The sequence below is a fragment of the Crassostrea angulata genome, chromosome 10 (assembly GCF_025612915.1).
Source record: "Crassostrea angulata isolate pt1a10 chromosome 10, ASM2561291v2, whole genome shotgun sequence".
In the NCBI taxonomy this organism is placed as follows: Eukaryota; Metazoa; Mollusca; class Bivalvia; order Ostreida; family Ostreidae; genus Magallana; species Magallana angulata.
This window is the reverse complement of record NC_069120.1, coordinates 13,804,228-13,821,040: the sequence shown is the minus strand read 5'-3', so window position 1 is coordinate 13,821,040 and position 16,813 is coordinate 13,804,228. Positions and strand designations below refer to the sequence as shown.

The 16,813-nt window shown below is 30.8% G+C and overlaps 1 protein-coding gene across 1 annotated transcript in view; it reads left to right on the top strand.

Annotated features, from left to right (window-relative positions):
- Positions 1 to 16,481, top strand: part of LOC128166406 (uncharacterized) — a 44,654-nt gene extending 28,173 nt beyond the window's left edge. Inside the window, exons 18-26 of the mRNA XM_052831556.1 lie at positions 436 to 792; positions 1,360 to 1,692; positions 6,115 to 6,462; positions 6,747 to 7,097; positions 7,534 to 7,752; positions 9,383 to 9,682; positions 13,977 to 14,205; positions 14,332 to 14,739; positions 15,062 to 16,481. Of these exons, the coding sequence (XP_052687516.1) occupies positions 436 to 792; positions 1,360 to 1,692; positions 6,115 to 6,462; positions 6,747 to 7,097; positions 7,534 to 7,752; positions 9,383 to 9,682; positions 13,977 to 14,205; positions 14,332 to 14,739; positions 15,062 to 15,182 (2,666 nt within the window). The 3' untranslated portion in view covers positions 15,183 to 16,481. The remainder of the gene's footprint in view (positions 1 to 435; positions 793 to 1,359; positions 1,693 to 6,114; positions 6,463 to 6,746; positions 7,098 to 7,533; positions 7,753 to 9,382; positions 9,683 to 13,976; positions 14,206 to 14,331; positions 14,740 to 15,061) is intronic.
- Positions 16,482 to 16,813: the final 332 nt, after the last annotated feature.

Here is a 16,813-nt window from a genome sequence, read left to right as displayed (position 1 = left end):
AATATTTCTCTATGATTGACACGTTTTACCTGTTAAAGGGTCTTCCACACCTTTGCGGAAAGCTCTGCATACAAGCCTTTAAGTTAACATCTTAAGTGCATTAAGATTTCTGGCATGTATTCGACATGAAAATGTCAGAAAACAATCAATTTTGAAGAAAAATCAGCTTATAAAAATTTACAACTACATGTATTCATGAAAACAAATGTAAATCTCTGCTGTATTCGAATTTGGAACTTACGCGTCAGTAGATTGAAGCTACACTAAATGCGCAACAGAGACAGACACTAAAGTTTGGCAATTTAAGCTGTTTCCTGATGTGTTAAAATCGCCATGTTGTGACGTATAGTTATCAAACGTAGACGATAGGGTGTGTCGAGGATCTTTAAATTGGAGTAGTGTTTACCGATAAATATTTGATTTTATACATTTTAGACTGGACCTACTTTGAAGTTTTATTGGAAGAATACAGATCAGAACACGTCTCACATGAAATGTTCTGCATGTATTGGAAAAAGATTTTCGAATGGCAAAAATCAAGAGGCAATTATACGCAATTTGACAAAACTTCAAAGACATATATTGTAGTCATGGGTGTGTCGTTGAAGATTCTCTCATGCACTAACAAAATTAATGTGCACATCACCGACAAGAAAGGAAACACCCCACTGATTTTTTTCAGCACGTTGAACGAATGTTCCATCATAAAGATTTTGATAGAAAAGGGAGCAGATATAAATCGCGTTGGTGAGAATGGATGGAATGCGCTTCATGCTTTATATGCAAGTTTTGGTATGTGAAAACTACAAATTATGTTTTGTATAAGATTACATATATCTTTTTAAAGATTGAAAAGCGTTGAATTTAATTCGAAAAAAAATTTAATATCAGTTTCAAATTTAATTAACTAAGAGTGTTGTCAGTTATTCACCTTTGTTTAAGAAACAATCGTGAATCTAAGATTTAGGAATATTAACGGATTTTTTAAAAAAAACTATTAAAATTCTAAATTTGGATTTAATTTATACACTGTACATCTCTTGACAAGAATTCATCTTATTGATTTTTTCATGGAATTCGTTATATTTGGTAGTGATCTAAATTGCAACAATCTGAGTTTTAATGAAATTAACAAGGTTATATATGACTGATATAGTAAGCAGTTAAATAATAAACATTCAATTTTAAATAGACTGTATGTAAGTAATTCTAGACTAGATACTCGTAATCATTTAATTGTAATTTATGATGAAGATTTCAAACTATCTAGTATCATATGAAATAAATTGTGTCAAATTCTAATATGATAAAAATTGCATCTAAAAAATTGATTCACTTATTTTTTTTCTTTGGAAACAGATCCTGAGTCTAAAACAGAAGCATTTGACTTGCTTTTAAAACATGATGGCGATTTTACCACTGCAGACGAGGCTGGAAAATCTGTTTTGGATAAAGCTATTGAAGATTATTTGGCATCCTCATACTTAGGTAGATATAATACGCCAAGAGACTTTCTCCTCTGTGTCTTGAACTCCGGGAAACATATAAGACGTTGTGATGATATATTACTCCATGCTGCCAAATTGGACGACTTCCGTATCGCAAAATATATGATTCTTGAAGGAGCAGATTGTACAGTAAAAGACCAAGTTGGATATAATGTTCTTAATCTATGGATAACAGGCAAAAAAGGTAAATAAGTATGTTATTTAACTGAAATAGTCAGTTTGTTACGCTATAAGTTTGCTACCCAATGAAAATGTGTGAATTACCTTGATGCAAAAAAGCATTAAAATGAAAGAATCTATACATGTATGTAATATGCTCATATTAGCAATTAAATATGTGATAGAAAGAAAAGTAAATTGCTTTTTCCTTTACAATTCATGTCAGTGCGAGGTTACGACCGTGTTTTCATTCTGACTACATTCCCATCCGGACAAAGAAAATTATGAAAATCGCAATTTAAGACGTTTATTAGATTGTTATTATTTTCATTTATCGTTAAGAAAAAAAAAACGTTATTTTTCCACTTGTTAATTTATTTAAATTTAAGTATGATTGTCAGTGGATGCACATATGTTTGAACAATGCTTGAGTGAAAAATAAAATGAAAGAGAGTAGCCAATTGCCCCTATACTAGTGGCTATTAAACTAAGAGAGGCCGCTCTATGTGATAGTTTTCCAAAAAATATAGTACGTTTATCAATTTTAAAAAATAAGTCAACGATGGCGTAAAACTTAAAGATATTAATTTTTATTTTTACATATTACATGTTCTAAAATTTGAAACATTAAAAAAAATTAAACAAATTCTTCACTTTACTTGCAGTGCCACCTTTGTTGTCGAATTTGACACTGCTAAATACTATTAACTGTGATATTAATTAAATTATAAAGCATTGACAGAGTAATGTGTCAAAAATTCAAAAAAAGGGTCGAGCCATTCTTAAAATACTTAGCCCGAAATTTCTCTAAACAGCTTTCCTCTACGAAATGTTCATGTTTACGACTGCTCTAAATTTGTCTTCAATTACAATTCAATAAAAAAGACAGAAAAAATTGTATATGATACAATATTTCATGAGCTTTGTATTTAAATTTCTTGAACAAATATCATTTATAATATAAAAAAAAAGTGAACATGGTTAATATTTTATAATGTCATTACGTACAACGCCACCTATATCGTCCTTTGACTCACTATGAATATGAAAAATGTCAATTGTAATGACTTTTTTTTAATATACGGAGTAATAAAAGACATGTTAATATCATAAATTATACAACAAATAAGCATTGTTTTTAAATTAGAGAAAAAGAATGGAGCCATTTTGAAAAAAATACCAGCCCGAAATTCCTCTGGACCACCTTTCTCAGCAATTTTTTTTCATTTTTACGATTAACAGTAAAAATCCAATAACATTTCTAGAGCGTAGAGCATGCCCTTGCATATCGTAGTAACTGAGAGTCAAAAACTTCATGTGCAGGTGATGAAGGTATATTGCTACATAAGTAAGGAAAATTGACCATTAGTAGGAAAATTAAGTCATCAAGTGTATCATAACGTTTTGTTGTTAGGTTACTATCAATGTCCCATTCCAGTAAAATATCAAAGATGAAACAGATGACGCAAACTCTGTGGTATCTTTTAATTCAACTTGGGATATATCGAGTCGACATAAGTATGGAAGTAACAATTGTTAATTATTTCCGTTGCATAGGTCATTGTTCCTAATGAGGCTTTGGAGGTTCCATAATTGGTGCTGATATTTTCAAAATATTCTGAGACCCCTCCAAAGCACATCCAGACATATACAAAGTTCCTTAACTAAATTCGTTTAAATGTAATCCTGGCCTGTGAAATAAATACGATATATAAAGAACACATATTCTAGATGCTATTTTTGTATAGTACAATTGTATAGAATACTACATGGTGTTGGGTAACTTTTTACGCTTTTTTCTGAAAACCAAAACAGTTTAACTAATGCAAATAAAATCACTACATATCTTCACAGCAAATGACTCAGCTAGACAAGTACATTTACACATGGTCTGAGATCGATTAAGGATATTTAAACTTTAGCTCCGTGGTCGTCTTTTGATGGACTATATAATGACTTTTAATGCATATGGTCACTATGACACATCATCAACCCTTGCCTCTGACCTCTGACACGTCCCAAGGTCTTTTATAACAGTCGTCTGTCAATTTGGGAAATTAAGAACTGTGACCACTGTGCCGGATAATTATGCCAGTGCCTAGGTGGCATTTTTGCACCCGTCTAAGCTGTATCGATTAAAAAATGCCATATGATAGACCATTTCTTAAAGTGGTTCTATACACCCACAGTTTATTCCAATTTTCAGTAGAATACCACAAAGCATATATTTATCACACATTAAAATGATGATAGTGATACCAAAGGTATTTGAAAGAATTTTTTAATGTTTTTTCGTGCTTTTGTATATTAGTTTATAAAAAGTTAACTACTTAGAAATTAAAAGAAAATAGTTTGTCAAATAATGGATATTTACTTCAGACACATAAAAAATTAACAATTCATAACATTGAAAAAAATCTTAATTGCAAAATACATATAAATGACATAAAAAATTTGAGTATAAATCATTACAATTAAACACACAAAAAAGTAAAATTTTATTGGGTATGAAAGTTCCTCAGGTAAGACATATTTCCCAAGACATAAGACATATAGGCCCAAACACCTTGGGGACTTTCCAATTTCTGAGTTGAAGAATATTTCCTATAATAGTGTTTTGGAATGACAAATACATACATACACATCTCATAATAATTCGCTTTAAGGTTGTATGTGACACATCCATGTTGTGAAATACTATTTATCGAAATAAACAAAATCGAGCGCAATTCTATACAGTAAATACTTTCTTTCCCAAAATTGTCATCGCATAGCGTAGCGCCATGGGTTAGTGGTTACACTTCCAATCTGAAAGACGTTACTTCGAATTTCCATTTCAACCAAATTTACAACTAATTAAGGGGAAAACTAATAAATAGGATTTATGTATCCCAACCTGAGAATAATATATCGATATGAATGATATACATATTATAATTTTCCAATTATAAAATCAAATCCATTAAAACTTAGGTACTCCATACACCTGGGGAAAGTTCTGCATTCAAACCTGAACTTCTAAATTACTTAAAGATACGGATTTCTAGCATGTGTTTGGCTTTTAAATGACAGAGAAAATCATTTTTTCGAGAAAAAAATCAATTTTTTAAATTGTATTTCTTTTCATGAAAAAGGTCCTACGGTATTCGAACTCGGAACATGTAAGTAGATTGAAGTTACAACTATTTTGCTACGGAGATAGACAACAGACTTTTTTCACAATGCTTACAAATCGCCATTTTGTCTGTCATTAAAAGTAGAATCATGGGATTTCGAGGATTCCTAACAGATTTTTTATTTGTAAAAACGGTTCCCATACAATTCGCTCCAGTTTGAATCAGCAATTACCGGAAGTACATGCTTCCAAATTTACTCTTTTGCGTACTGCGTCATCAACTAATGGTGTATATGGCCACCTTAAAGAGTTTATTAGCACATTTGTTGATAAGGTATCTCATCTGTCACGTGAGATATCTGATCTTGAAAAGTAAATTTCTACAGGAAAATAAGTTATCCCTAATGGCTTATGAAAAAAATGTTCCTATAGGATATTAGGATTTTTTTATCGGGAAAAAATTCTAATAGGAATTTAATTTCCGACAGGATTTGAACAAAACTCCGACAGGATTTTAATATCTGATAGGAAATCTAAAGTTTCTATAGGAAAACTAGCAGTACGAATTAAATTCCTACAAGAAATTCTTTTTCTTTAATATATAAATATAAAAATATTATTCCTATTGGAGTTTAAGAAAATCCTAAAGGATTTTCAATATTTACTGTCGGAAAATTATTTCTTTTAATTATAATTTCCCTATGGAATATTGATTGTTAAAAGTTTAAATTTCATCTGTCAGGTGAGGCACATTAAAATCAAATATGGTTATATACTCTCTAAAAAATGGTCTATCATTTGGTATGTGTTGATTTTACGAAACTGCATCTTAGGCAGGTGCAAAATTGCCATCTTGTCACTGGCATAATTATCCGGCTCAGAGTTTGTGGTTACTGTGTAGAACGTAAAACGGTCAGTTAACACGCGTACTCGATGGCAATGCAGATATTCTTATTTTCATTTTTCATAAAAAATGTTTCTGCTGTAAAGTTAAATGCACAACTTAATTAATCATTTAATGTTCAAAATACACTTCAACTAACGTTATGCTGAATGCAACATTTAACTTTGTGTTAAAAATGTTCACACACCCTAAAGGCAAAAACTCATTATATTGTCATTTATGTAGACAAATCAACATCTTGCGACGCATGCATGTATCTGCGGTAATATCTGCATGGAGAGATTGTAAAGTTGGTAGAACTTTTGTTTTGATGACCATCGTACATGTATCTTCCAACTTTTATTGCGGCAAACTTGTGTTTACTCCTCTGCATATCAAGAAATACAAAAAAGTGGTCACTTCTTGAAACATTTTTAAATTTATTACAGCAGAGAAATCCTTACGGCAGTGTCTAGATTTTATCGAGACTTACAAAAATCATGGTGGCCCCTTGTCGGAAATGGATAAAAACCAAAACACCCCTCTTATGCTGTTTCTGAGTTCCAGCCTTTTACCATCTTCATTTGATGATGAAATGTATACTAATGCATTAATTGATATGCTTACGATCAATAGAACTATTGTAAACAAAACTAACTTAAGCGGAGTTACACCTATGGTAAAAGCAGTCTCAGTTGGAGATTATTATTGCATAAAGAAACTTTGGGACAAAGGTGCAAAAATCAATATCAAAGACAGACAAGGAAATTCACTCCTTCATCTGAGCACCTTAAGTGGTGAGTTCAATGAAATTTTGTAATTTAAAAATACTGCGAATATTTATTTATCCCTTAATTTCTTAAAACATTAAGTATTAATTATTAATTTTGTATTTTGATGCATATAGTTTCTTACATAAAGGCCAAAATTTTAAGTCTATGGTGGTCTTGCATCTAGATCAGCTAACCTCGATATTTTTATCTTTAAGGAATTTTTCTAAACAAAATGAATGTTAGTAATAGATTTTATTTATCTTATCTTTGTTTGTAGTTTACTGGTATATTTTTTGTTCTTTTTTCAGCACAACATAGTTCCAGCATTTTTGAAATTATGTCATTTCTTCTTGACAAAGGAGCTAGTGTTCATGTCAATTCAAAAAATAAGTTCGAAGAAACCCCTCTTTATTTAACACTAGAAAGAGTTTCAAATTCTACTGATCGCTTCAATTGTGTCAAATTATTACTCAAGAGTGGAGCAAATCCAAACACCGGAAACACCGGCGAAAAAAGTCCATTAGGAAAGGCAGTAGACATCCAAGATGTTATGTCAGCAAACCTTCTATTGCAACATGGCGCTAAACCACAGCTTGATAAAGGATATCGTCGATCCTTGTTGCCTTTGCATAGATTATTCAGATGGCGAAACTCACAGGGTATATATATATATATATATATATATATATATATATATATATATAAATATATATATATATATATATATATATATATATATATATATATATATACTTTTTCTATTTATTCATATTGTTTCTGTTAAGCTAGTAGTTACATTCATCAACATGAAAAACACAAAACAAAAAATATAACAATATAAAATTCAAAAGGGTTTTAATGTGAATTATTGCAATTTTTTTTTTAAATCCATCTTGATAAAAACTTCATTTGTTTAAAAAATGTAAAGAAATTGTATAAATATGATTATTGTGTTTTTAATGGCGAAATATTGTCATGTTAAAATATGTTGTAATATGGCACTGAAAAAACCACAAATGCAAAAGATTTTTTCTTTTTCATTTAAATGTATTTTGTTATTAATCAATATAACAATACATATATTCTTGCTTTTAGATCAACAACAAGATATTCCGCTGTTTTTCATTCTTCTAAATGAAAGGAAAAGCAATATTTATGAAACAATCGATGGAAAACCAATATTGCATTTTCTTGTCCTAACATCTGAACAACCAGACGTAGTAAAAACAATTATTAATTTGGGTGCCGATGTTAACACAGAGGATAGTTCAGGGTTTTCGGCATTGTATGTTCTTTCTTCAAACTATATACCAGGTAAGCAAAATGTTCAGTTTGTTTTTCATTTTTAACCGGGTTTTCCAACGGAAAAATCCGGTTATTAAAATGGCGGGCGGGCGGGCGGGCGGCTGCCAAAAGGGTACCCTCATTGTACGGATAACTCCTCCTACAGTTTTCAAGATAGGAAATTGTTCTTTTGCAGATCAATTGTACATATATTAGAGGTGTGCATATTGCTAGGATTTTGATTTCCGATAATTTATGAAAAAAATACCAGCTTTTGAATTAGTCATTTTTTGGCAAAATGTTGCATATAGGGTAACCTTATTGTACGGATAACTCCTCCTACAGTTCTCAAGATAGGAAGTTGTTCTTTTGCAGATCAATTGTACATATATCAGAGGTGTGCATATTGCTAGGATTTTGATTTCCGATAATTTATCGAAAAAAAAACCAGCTTTTGAACTTAGTCATTTTTTGGCAAAATGTTGCATATAGGGTACCCTCATTGTACGGATAACTCCTCCTACAGTTCTCAAGATAGGAAGTTGTTCTTTTGCAAATCAATTGTACATATATAAGAGGTGTGCATATTGCTAGGATTTTGATTTCCGATAATATATCGAAAAAATACCAGCTTTTGAACTTAGTCATTTTTTGGCAAAATGTTGCATATAGGGTAACCTTATTGTACGGATAACTCCTCCTACAGTTCTCAAGATAGGAAGTTGTTCTTTTGCAGATCAATTGTACATATATCAGAGGTGTGCATATTGCTAGGATTTTGATTTCCGATAATTTATGAAAAAAAATACCAGCTTTTGAACTTAGCCATTTTTTGGCAAAATGTTGCATATACATGTAGGGTACTCCATTTCACTGGATACGGGTTGACATGGATTATGGATACAGTTTACATAAAAGAAAACCCGGTTTGCTGTCACATTGACAGCTTTTCACTTGTATAAATGTTCTCTTTCAGAACAAGAACTATATGCGTTGTCTTAAAATTCTGTATTTAATAACTACTCATCTTTACCTGCTTTCATATGTTAAAACTTAAACTGCTTCTTTTCTTTCTCAAATGTGTTGCTCTTTTGCAGCTGAAATCCAAGATAAATGGCAACACGTAGTAATTATGGTTCTTAAAAAAATAACTATTTCATTTTAAGACAATGAACAATAATACATGTAAAATAAAATGTTTACAATTCATCTAATAGAATTTGTATTTGTAAAATACGCAGTAAGTTATTATGCTATAAGACATTTATGCTCGAATTTCAGATTTTTGTCGTGTAAATTTATTATGAGTTCGAGGGGTAAGGATGATCTGTCGCAAATAAATAATTGAAAAACGAATTATTGGTCGAAAACAATACTTTATGATTCAATAAATGCACCTTTAACAAACTACGTAGTTAAGACCCCATCTGTTTGACTTTATTTCTATTTCTGAGACGCGAACAAAAACACCTTGAACATAATAGTACAGGTACACTTTAAAGAAAAAATTTCGTGAGGTTGGTAATGTTATTAGAAGTTGTCACAGCACTATCATAATTTTACATTGTCAGCGTTTAAAGGACTTAAATTTTAACTGAAGATACATATGTTATGTTATGTTATGTTATGTTATGTTATTAAAAGGCAATGTTTTTTGTAGATAAAAGAAAAGCAGATATAGGCAAAGTTCTTCTTGAAAACGGAGCGAATCCCAACCAAGGATGTAATTTATCCCAAATTTTGAACAATTCTCGTCATAATGATCATAGCAAATATTTGATCAAAACCCTTTTGGATTACGGAGCCAATCCAAATTTATATAAAGGACAACGACCTAATATAATACAAGCAGTCAAGAATACAGGCACAGAAGTAGTTGTACAGCTATTGGAAAAAGGCGTCAATGTGAATGCAATGGACGAGGGGAAGAACACATGTTTACACTGGGCAATATCATCAGGTGATAATTCTTAATACTATTGAGGCATAGTGTTTCTTGCGAATATTAGTACACTTAAAAAATCAGACATCTAAAGTCTTCATCATTATTGTCTTTCGCATATATTTCCTTTCGTTGCAATATATTTTTGTTGATTTAATTATAAAAAAAAATATGTTTGTTTAAGTTGTTTTTGAAGGGGCGATAAATTTTTAACAGGAAAGAGTTGTATTTTAAAACTGAAACTGGAGGAGAGTATTTAAAACATTTCCCCCAAGAACAACTGCGCCAATACATGATACTGTAAAGCTGGTTATTTACGCAGGTTGTTGAGTACGCATTTTCTATGGTCAAACAATACGCGTGGGTTTGAAATACGCATGTTGTATCACTATTAAGTTTTGATTTTTTTTCCATTTGCGCGTAACTAGTTTAAACGTGTAAATAACCACTTTTACAGTAATATTATTTGAAGGTTTTCAACGATACCTCATTACATTAAGGTTTATACTTTTCATGACATATTTTTGAAAGTTATAAGTTTTTTATCCCAACTTGCATATTTTTTATCTATATGACTTGCATTTTTTGTGCATCACGCTTTCTTACATAATGTCACCATAATACGGTGTCGATTTTTAAACATAATTTTTAAAGTTTTGCAAGACTGCTTCTATGAAAACAAACAAATACCGATACATTATAGCACGCTTTTACAGCCGTGTTGATTCCTTTTAAATCGATGTCTTGGATTTTTTCCGGTTTATCTGTGTACAATATTCAACAATAAAGAGACCAAACGCTGCTTTTGTTACGAAGCTGTATTGAAAATATTTATTAACAATGAAGCGTCGTCACGTTAGGAAACATAATTCGACTGTATTTAATTATGCATTTAAAACGGAGTAATATTTTCTCAAAAACAAGTCAATTAAACTTTCAGATCTCAAACTAAACAAAATTTGTAAAAAAAAAAAAAAAAAAAAAAAGATTGAATAATTTTGGTCCTCGAGATATTTTATATTTTTAGCTCACCTGAGTTCATGTGAGCTATTCTGATTACATTTTGTCCGTCGTCCGTCTGTCCGTCCGTCCATCCGTCTGTCCGTCTGTCTGTCTGTCCGTCTGTAAACTTTTTACATTTTGAACTTCCTCTCTAAAACCGCTTTGCCAATTTCAACCAAATTTGGCACAAAGCATCCTTATGGTAAGGCGAATATAAATTGCAGAAATGAAAGAAAAATTTTCATTGAAAGCGGAGAAAACCTCAAAACTGTTTTTTAAAAAAAGGAGGGGGGGGGGTACATTTTAAAAAATCTTCTTCTCAAGAACTACTGAGGCAAATTCAACGTAATTTAGCATGAATAATCTTTATGGGAAGGAAAATATAAATTGCAAAAATTATGGGTTAATTCTGTTTCAAATCTGAGTTATTACGAAAATAATAAGAAAGAAAAGGCGTGTTTCAAGCAATTTATAGCATCCATGAGTCTTGGTAAAATGGGTATGCATGACCGGGTCAGGGCAAAACAAAAGATTGACAGTTATTAAACTGCCAATCTCATAAAAATTTCAAGATGTTTACTGACCAGCAGTATATTTGTATTCGCTGTAAATATTGCTGCAAAATAATGCGTAATTGGAATTGACGATTGCCGATCTGCCCTGGCTTTTATTTTGCCCCGTCCCGGGTTTGGTTACCCATTTTACCAAGACTCGTATTCCATAATTCTAAAACGAGGTTCTTTATTTAAAGCAGCCATGACACTATATGATAAACGGGTCGATCTGACAATGATGAATTTGTTTGTTGTGCAACAGTTCGTGTATGAAGGGAATTTTTGAAACATGCAAAATACATTGGTTCCGATTTTGTGAAGTGAATTGGGACTAAATATTTCAATGCGTTGACAGTTTTCACATATGACGGTGGTGTTAGCTTGTTGTGATTTTCGTTTCGTTTTCATTTATGCTTTGCGTTAACCTGGGAACTGTCGCTTGTATTTCCTGATTTTTACGTATCAAATCAAACAGAGACTTCGGTAAATCAAACAGTTTACTGTTTACCTGCGCAAATTGAGCAACATCTGATGTAAGAAGAAAGAACTTAAATGCAATTTATTCAGGCTATCGGTAATTCGGTATCATCTTTTGCGTAATGGTAGAATAATGCAATATGTTTTGTTGAGATGCTCGGCATTTTCTCGAGTTTATTCAGTTTAAATAGAGTTAAATATCGCTGACGGAAATATGTAGGTATATACATGTATATGATTAATTTTGAAAAATAAATTGTGTTCTTTATTTGTTATGGTGAATATTTCTTGTGTTTAATTGTTTACAATTTCTATTTACTTACCATATTTGAGTGTTAAGCTTCGAATTATAAGCAAGATACAGCGATTTGCTCACAATTCTATGTTTGTACACAGATATGAGGCCATTCATTTTTTTCCATTTTAAATGCCGAATAGGAAATACCAAGTTAAAAATCTTAAGCTGAATGTAATAAACTCATGTGAACAAAATATGACTCAAACCTAGCAAAATTTTGAGCTCATCTTCCTTATTATTCTACGATTGAAGCTGAAATTTTGGTTGATCATTAGAAATTCTATATGAATTAGAGTATGTTAAATACTTGTATACAAAAAAATTAAAGAATGATATGCTGTATATAACTACTCTCTGGGGCCCCCTCTTTATACAATGAATAATGTGAAATGTGAGTAAATAAAAACGACATCGTTAAAACAGTTTCCATAGTTCTGACACATTTCTGTTGCGGGGATAAAAGAATTATCGCTATTCCTAAGAAAATATCACAGCGGAAAATTATCCTAGTTTGTAGCCATTCGTTACTTTTGAATAAAATTGAAAATAATGGATGAGCCATAGTAAATTAGAGTGATGTGCTTGTCAATACGTTAACATTGATTTTTATAGCTCTTTAACATGTCACGTGACAACATTTTTCATTCCAGTGTAATTATCAATCAAGTGTGAGTAAAGTTATAAAAGTCACGAGTAAACGCGAGGTAAACAACAGTCATTTTATTATAATGGAGAAGACAAATTAAATTGTTGAATATTTTTAATTTGAGAAATTGAGCGCATTGAGGTGCAATTTTCTTCTTCACATATGTACATGTAGTATTCGTTTGATAAAATACAATAACCATTATGTTTTTAAAAAATACAATAACTAGTAAGTAGTTGAGGAAGAAAATTGACCTATATGCTCTCATATATTTTGATCGCTTTATTAAGTGGGGGAGGGGGCAGAACGAAAATACAGCGAATTAGAAGTTATATAACAGTGTACCCCTACCAAATATTTAGTTCTATATCTTGCGTAGGATTTTCTTATTCTGTGTAATAACAGTATTTCATGAAGGTACAATGTCAAAGATTACGTGACTATGCAAAAATAAGTGTTAAATTCAAATACTTTACAATATTTATTTTTTTGTTTTTCTACCGAGGGCCATATGGCACAATATCTTTTAAACGCCCATTGTTGCTCAGGTGAGCGATGTGGCCCCATGGGCCTCTTGTATTTGTTAAGCTTGTTTTCGGTTATACTCAAATAGTATTTAAGATAGAATTTTATAATTGTCACTGATGGTAGATAGTCTTCAGCTTTAGTGTCCTTTGCATATCCAAACGTCCGCCTTCACTTATCAAAGACACATTAATCAAACATTTTTAATTTTTAAAAAAAATTTTAAAGGCTAAAATAGATGAACAATATACAATATAATTTTGAGATTATGGGCTACAAAGTAATGAGGCAAGCGTCCTCATGGCGTATTTGTTAGAGTGGTAATCTTGTTCCAAGGCGACTTGGGTTCAATACCCGTTTGCCGAATATAATTTTTTCCTTTATTGTGTTTGCTATATAAATTTATCTTTAAAATAATGTATTTTCTAATTTCCGTTTTAATTATATGACAAATCACAATATTAGCGCATTTTTGTCTAATATAGATATATTTTTATTGATTGGTGTCTTTAAGAAGGGTTAAATGAAAATTGAAAATGTGTTACGAAATGATAAAAAAAAAAGAATATTACACCGATACCTTTTTGAAGATGCATTCAAATGGAAGACCTCTCGTTGCTCACAACAAGATTGCGTCTAGTTTTTCTTATGTTTTGCTTTTGCCTTACATAAGTTAGATAGATTTAACACACTCTTTAAATCTCTGTTTCTTCTATGAAATAATTGTGTTTAAAAACGTTATTTGATTGCTTTTCCATGCTGAAATATGAATGAATTTAATTATTCACAATATTTGATTATAAATAACAGAGAAAACTGGAGATCAGATTAGAACTGCGTCGCTTCTAATATCCCATCAAGTTATTCTGGACACAGAAAACAAAAAAAAACAAACTGCTTTATCGTTGGAGATTGAAAGGTTGGCAAACTGGACTACAACCCAATGGCCTTCAGACGGAGTTACAATCATTGACCTTTCACTCTTCAATCTGCTGATTTGTGGAGGAAGCGAGTCATTAATTAAAACACTTACGACGAGGTATAGTGAAACAGCATGTCTTCAGTATTCTTTATTTAAGATTAGTTGGAAAGTATAGCGAGGACCATTTTCAATTTACTAGATGTATAAACACCAGTTTATAATTTTTGTCTTACTTATTTTTAGAGATACAAGTACTTCACCTTTGGTAAAATTGATAAAAGCAGGCTTGTTGAAAACAGCAGTGACACTGGTAACATGCGGATATGATTTAAGTCATGATGAAGAGTTTGGACAGTTTGATATTTCTAAAAACGATTGGTCAACGGTTTGCAAATACAGGCCATATAAACGAATAAATTATGAAAATGACGTATTGCTTCTAGAAAATGCCATTGCCGACTCTAAAAAAGAAGAAATACCAGCATTGGCACTCACATGCAGGAAAATGATTAGACAACATTTGGCTTTTTGTTCCAAAGGAGCAGAATTTGAATCAAAGATAATGTCATTACCTCTTCCCCAAAAGATGAAATCATTCTTGTCTTTTCGAGAAAGCACATTTGAGCAAGAAATAATCGAAATAATGGAAAGGTTGGTATTTGTTAAGTTTATTACATCCAATATATATATATCTACCAAAAATATCAAACATAAAGTCCGTTTAAATATGAAGCTTGTTCAACAGTTTAACTAGTTTAATCTATAAATACATTTCTATGTGCCTGTATTTTTAATTCTAAACTATTACACCTACAGTTTTATATTTTGTATATATTAAAAACCAAGTAAGTTGTAAGAACTTGTGTTCCAACTATATGGTTTATTCCATAAGATATGTTTATATGTTCAAACCAAATATATTGTCAAAACAATGAAAGTATTATTTTATACTTTTTTTGAAAATTCTTTGCAGTACCAACAATAGACAGAGCTGTGATGATTCTGATGAAGACTTTTATGTCGATTCCGATTATTACGATTATGATGATCATGAAGATTTCGGCTACTGTTACATGTATGATGATTCAGATTAAAATATGCCGCAAAAATATTATTATATTAAAAATTCAACTGATTCGTGAAAAATTGTCGCGTTTCTGATACTTTACAGAACTAGCAAAAGAAATGACTTTGAAAAAATTGTTGACGTTAAAGTTCACCTTAGCAAAGGATTAAATTGTTAACCACATAACCCGGACCAATACTTTGGCCTAAGAGAGATTTAAACTTTAACAAAGAAATATATAGGGAGAATGTTCAAAACACGTTCTTGAGAACCACAACACTACATTTTGTAAGATTATTATGCAATCATGCTTAAATAGTGTGTATTCTAAAATGTTTAAACCGTTACCCCCACACCAAATCTGGTGCCCCAGGATAGGTTTAAAGTTCCAAATTCAAGTATGGGATAATCAAAATCAAATGTGTAATATTATTATGTAAGGGTCCTTTAATAGTGTACTTATATATATTTTATAATGCTTAAACCCGATCACCAGACGAATACTGGGTTCCTGGGATATGTTTAAAGTTCATATGAATATAAAGGAAAATGTTTAAAAATCTTATTCTCAAAATATGCAATGCTACGTTTAGTTATTTACTATGTATTAGCATGTCTTCATATCAAGGTTTTTTTTTATAATTATGTATAAGTTTATTTTACATTTTTTTAATCTTTACTGCGTTGAGGCTAAATATGGTAATAAGATTGGCCAGTTAATGCATTTAAGATATTGGGTCCAAGAAGTAGGCTTCTTTCTATGTACTGTTTCATGTTTTGTCAAATTTTGGAATATATGAGAGTCTTACAATGCTAATAAACATTATCATATAAAAACATTTTGAATTAAAATATCTGATACAAGAATTATTGTTTAGGTAAGCGTGAATCAATTGCTTATTAAAATGCTTACATAAATATAACATGTCGTTAAGTAGCGTACGAGGTATTAGATTTATAATTGGACCAAGAAATATGGCTGTTCGAAATGTCTAAAAGTCAAATAATCATCTGATCAGAGAGATGTTCGTATGATATGTTTCTTCTTTACCTACTAAGAATTCCTTTTTACATTACTGATATGTATTTCAATTGTAATGTAATCTTTTAAAGGAATATTTTTTAGACAAAAAAAGTGCTTACTGATTATATTTCTAAAATGTATGCCAATCCTCTTGAAAGCTTATTCTTTATGTTATGGACCATTAAATCGCTACATTTCTGATATTTTGCGAAATCAAATGTTACTTTTTAATCATGATATTTCCATTATCTGTCATTATATATTTTTTGCTGCTTGAGTAAAATAAAATTAAGCTTCAATGGTTACACGTGTTTTTATGTAAAAGTGAGTACAGTCTTTCAGGATAGACAAAGGAAACAAAGAGTTTTACAAAAAAAGGTGAAAGAGTGACTTTCTAAGAAAATGTATAAAATCACCACTATGTATGTTCTTATAAACCAAAAGCTTTATTTAATTCTCTATAAAGTTATTTCAGAGGAGTTGCGAAATGAATTCAAAGATTAAGAGAAAGAATCGTTGATAATTTAAAAAACACATAATAAAAATGAAATATATTTAAAGATTTTTTCGATACTCGTCCTCAAAGAATTTTTTTTTATCATAAAAATGTTATTTATTCTTCAAACTTTTTAAAT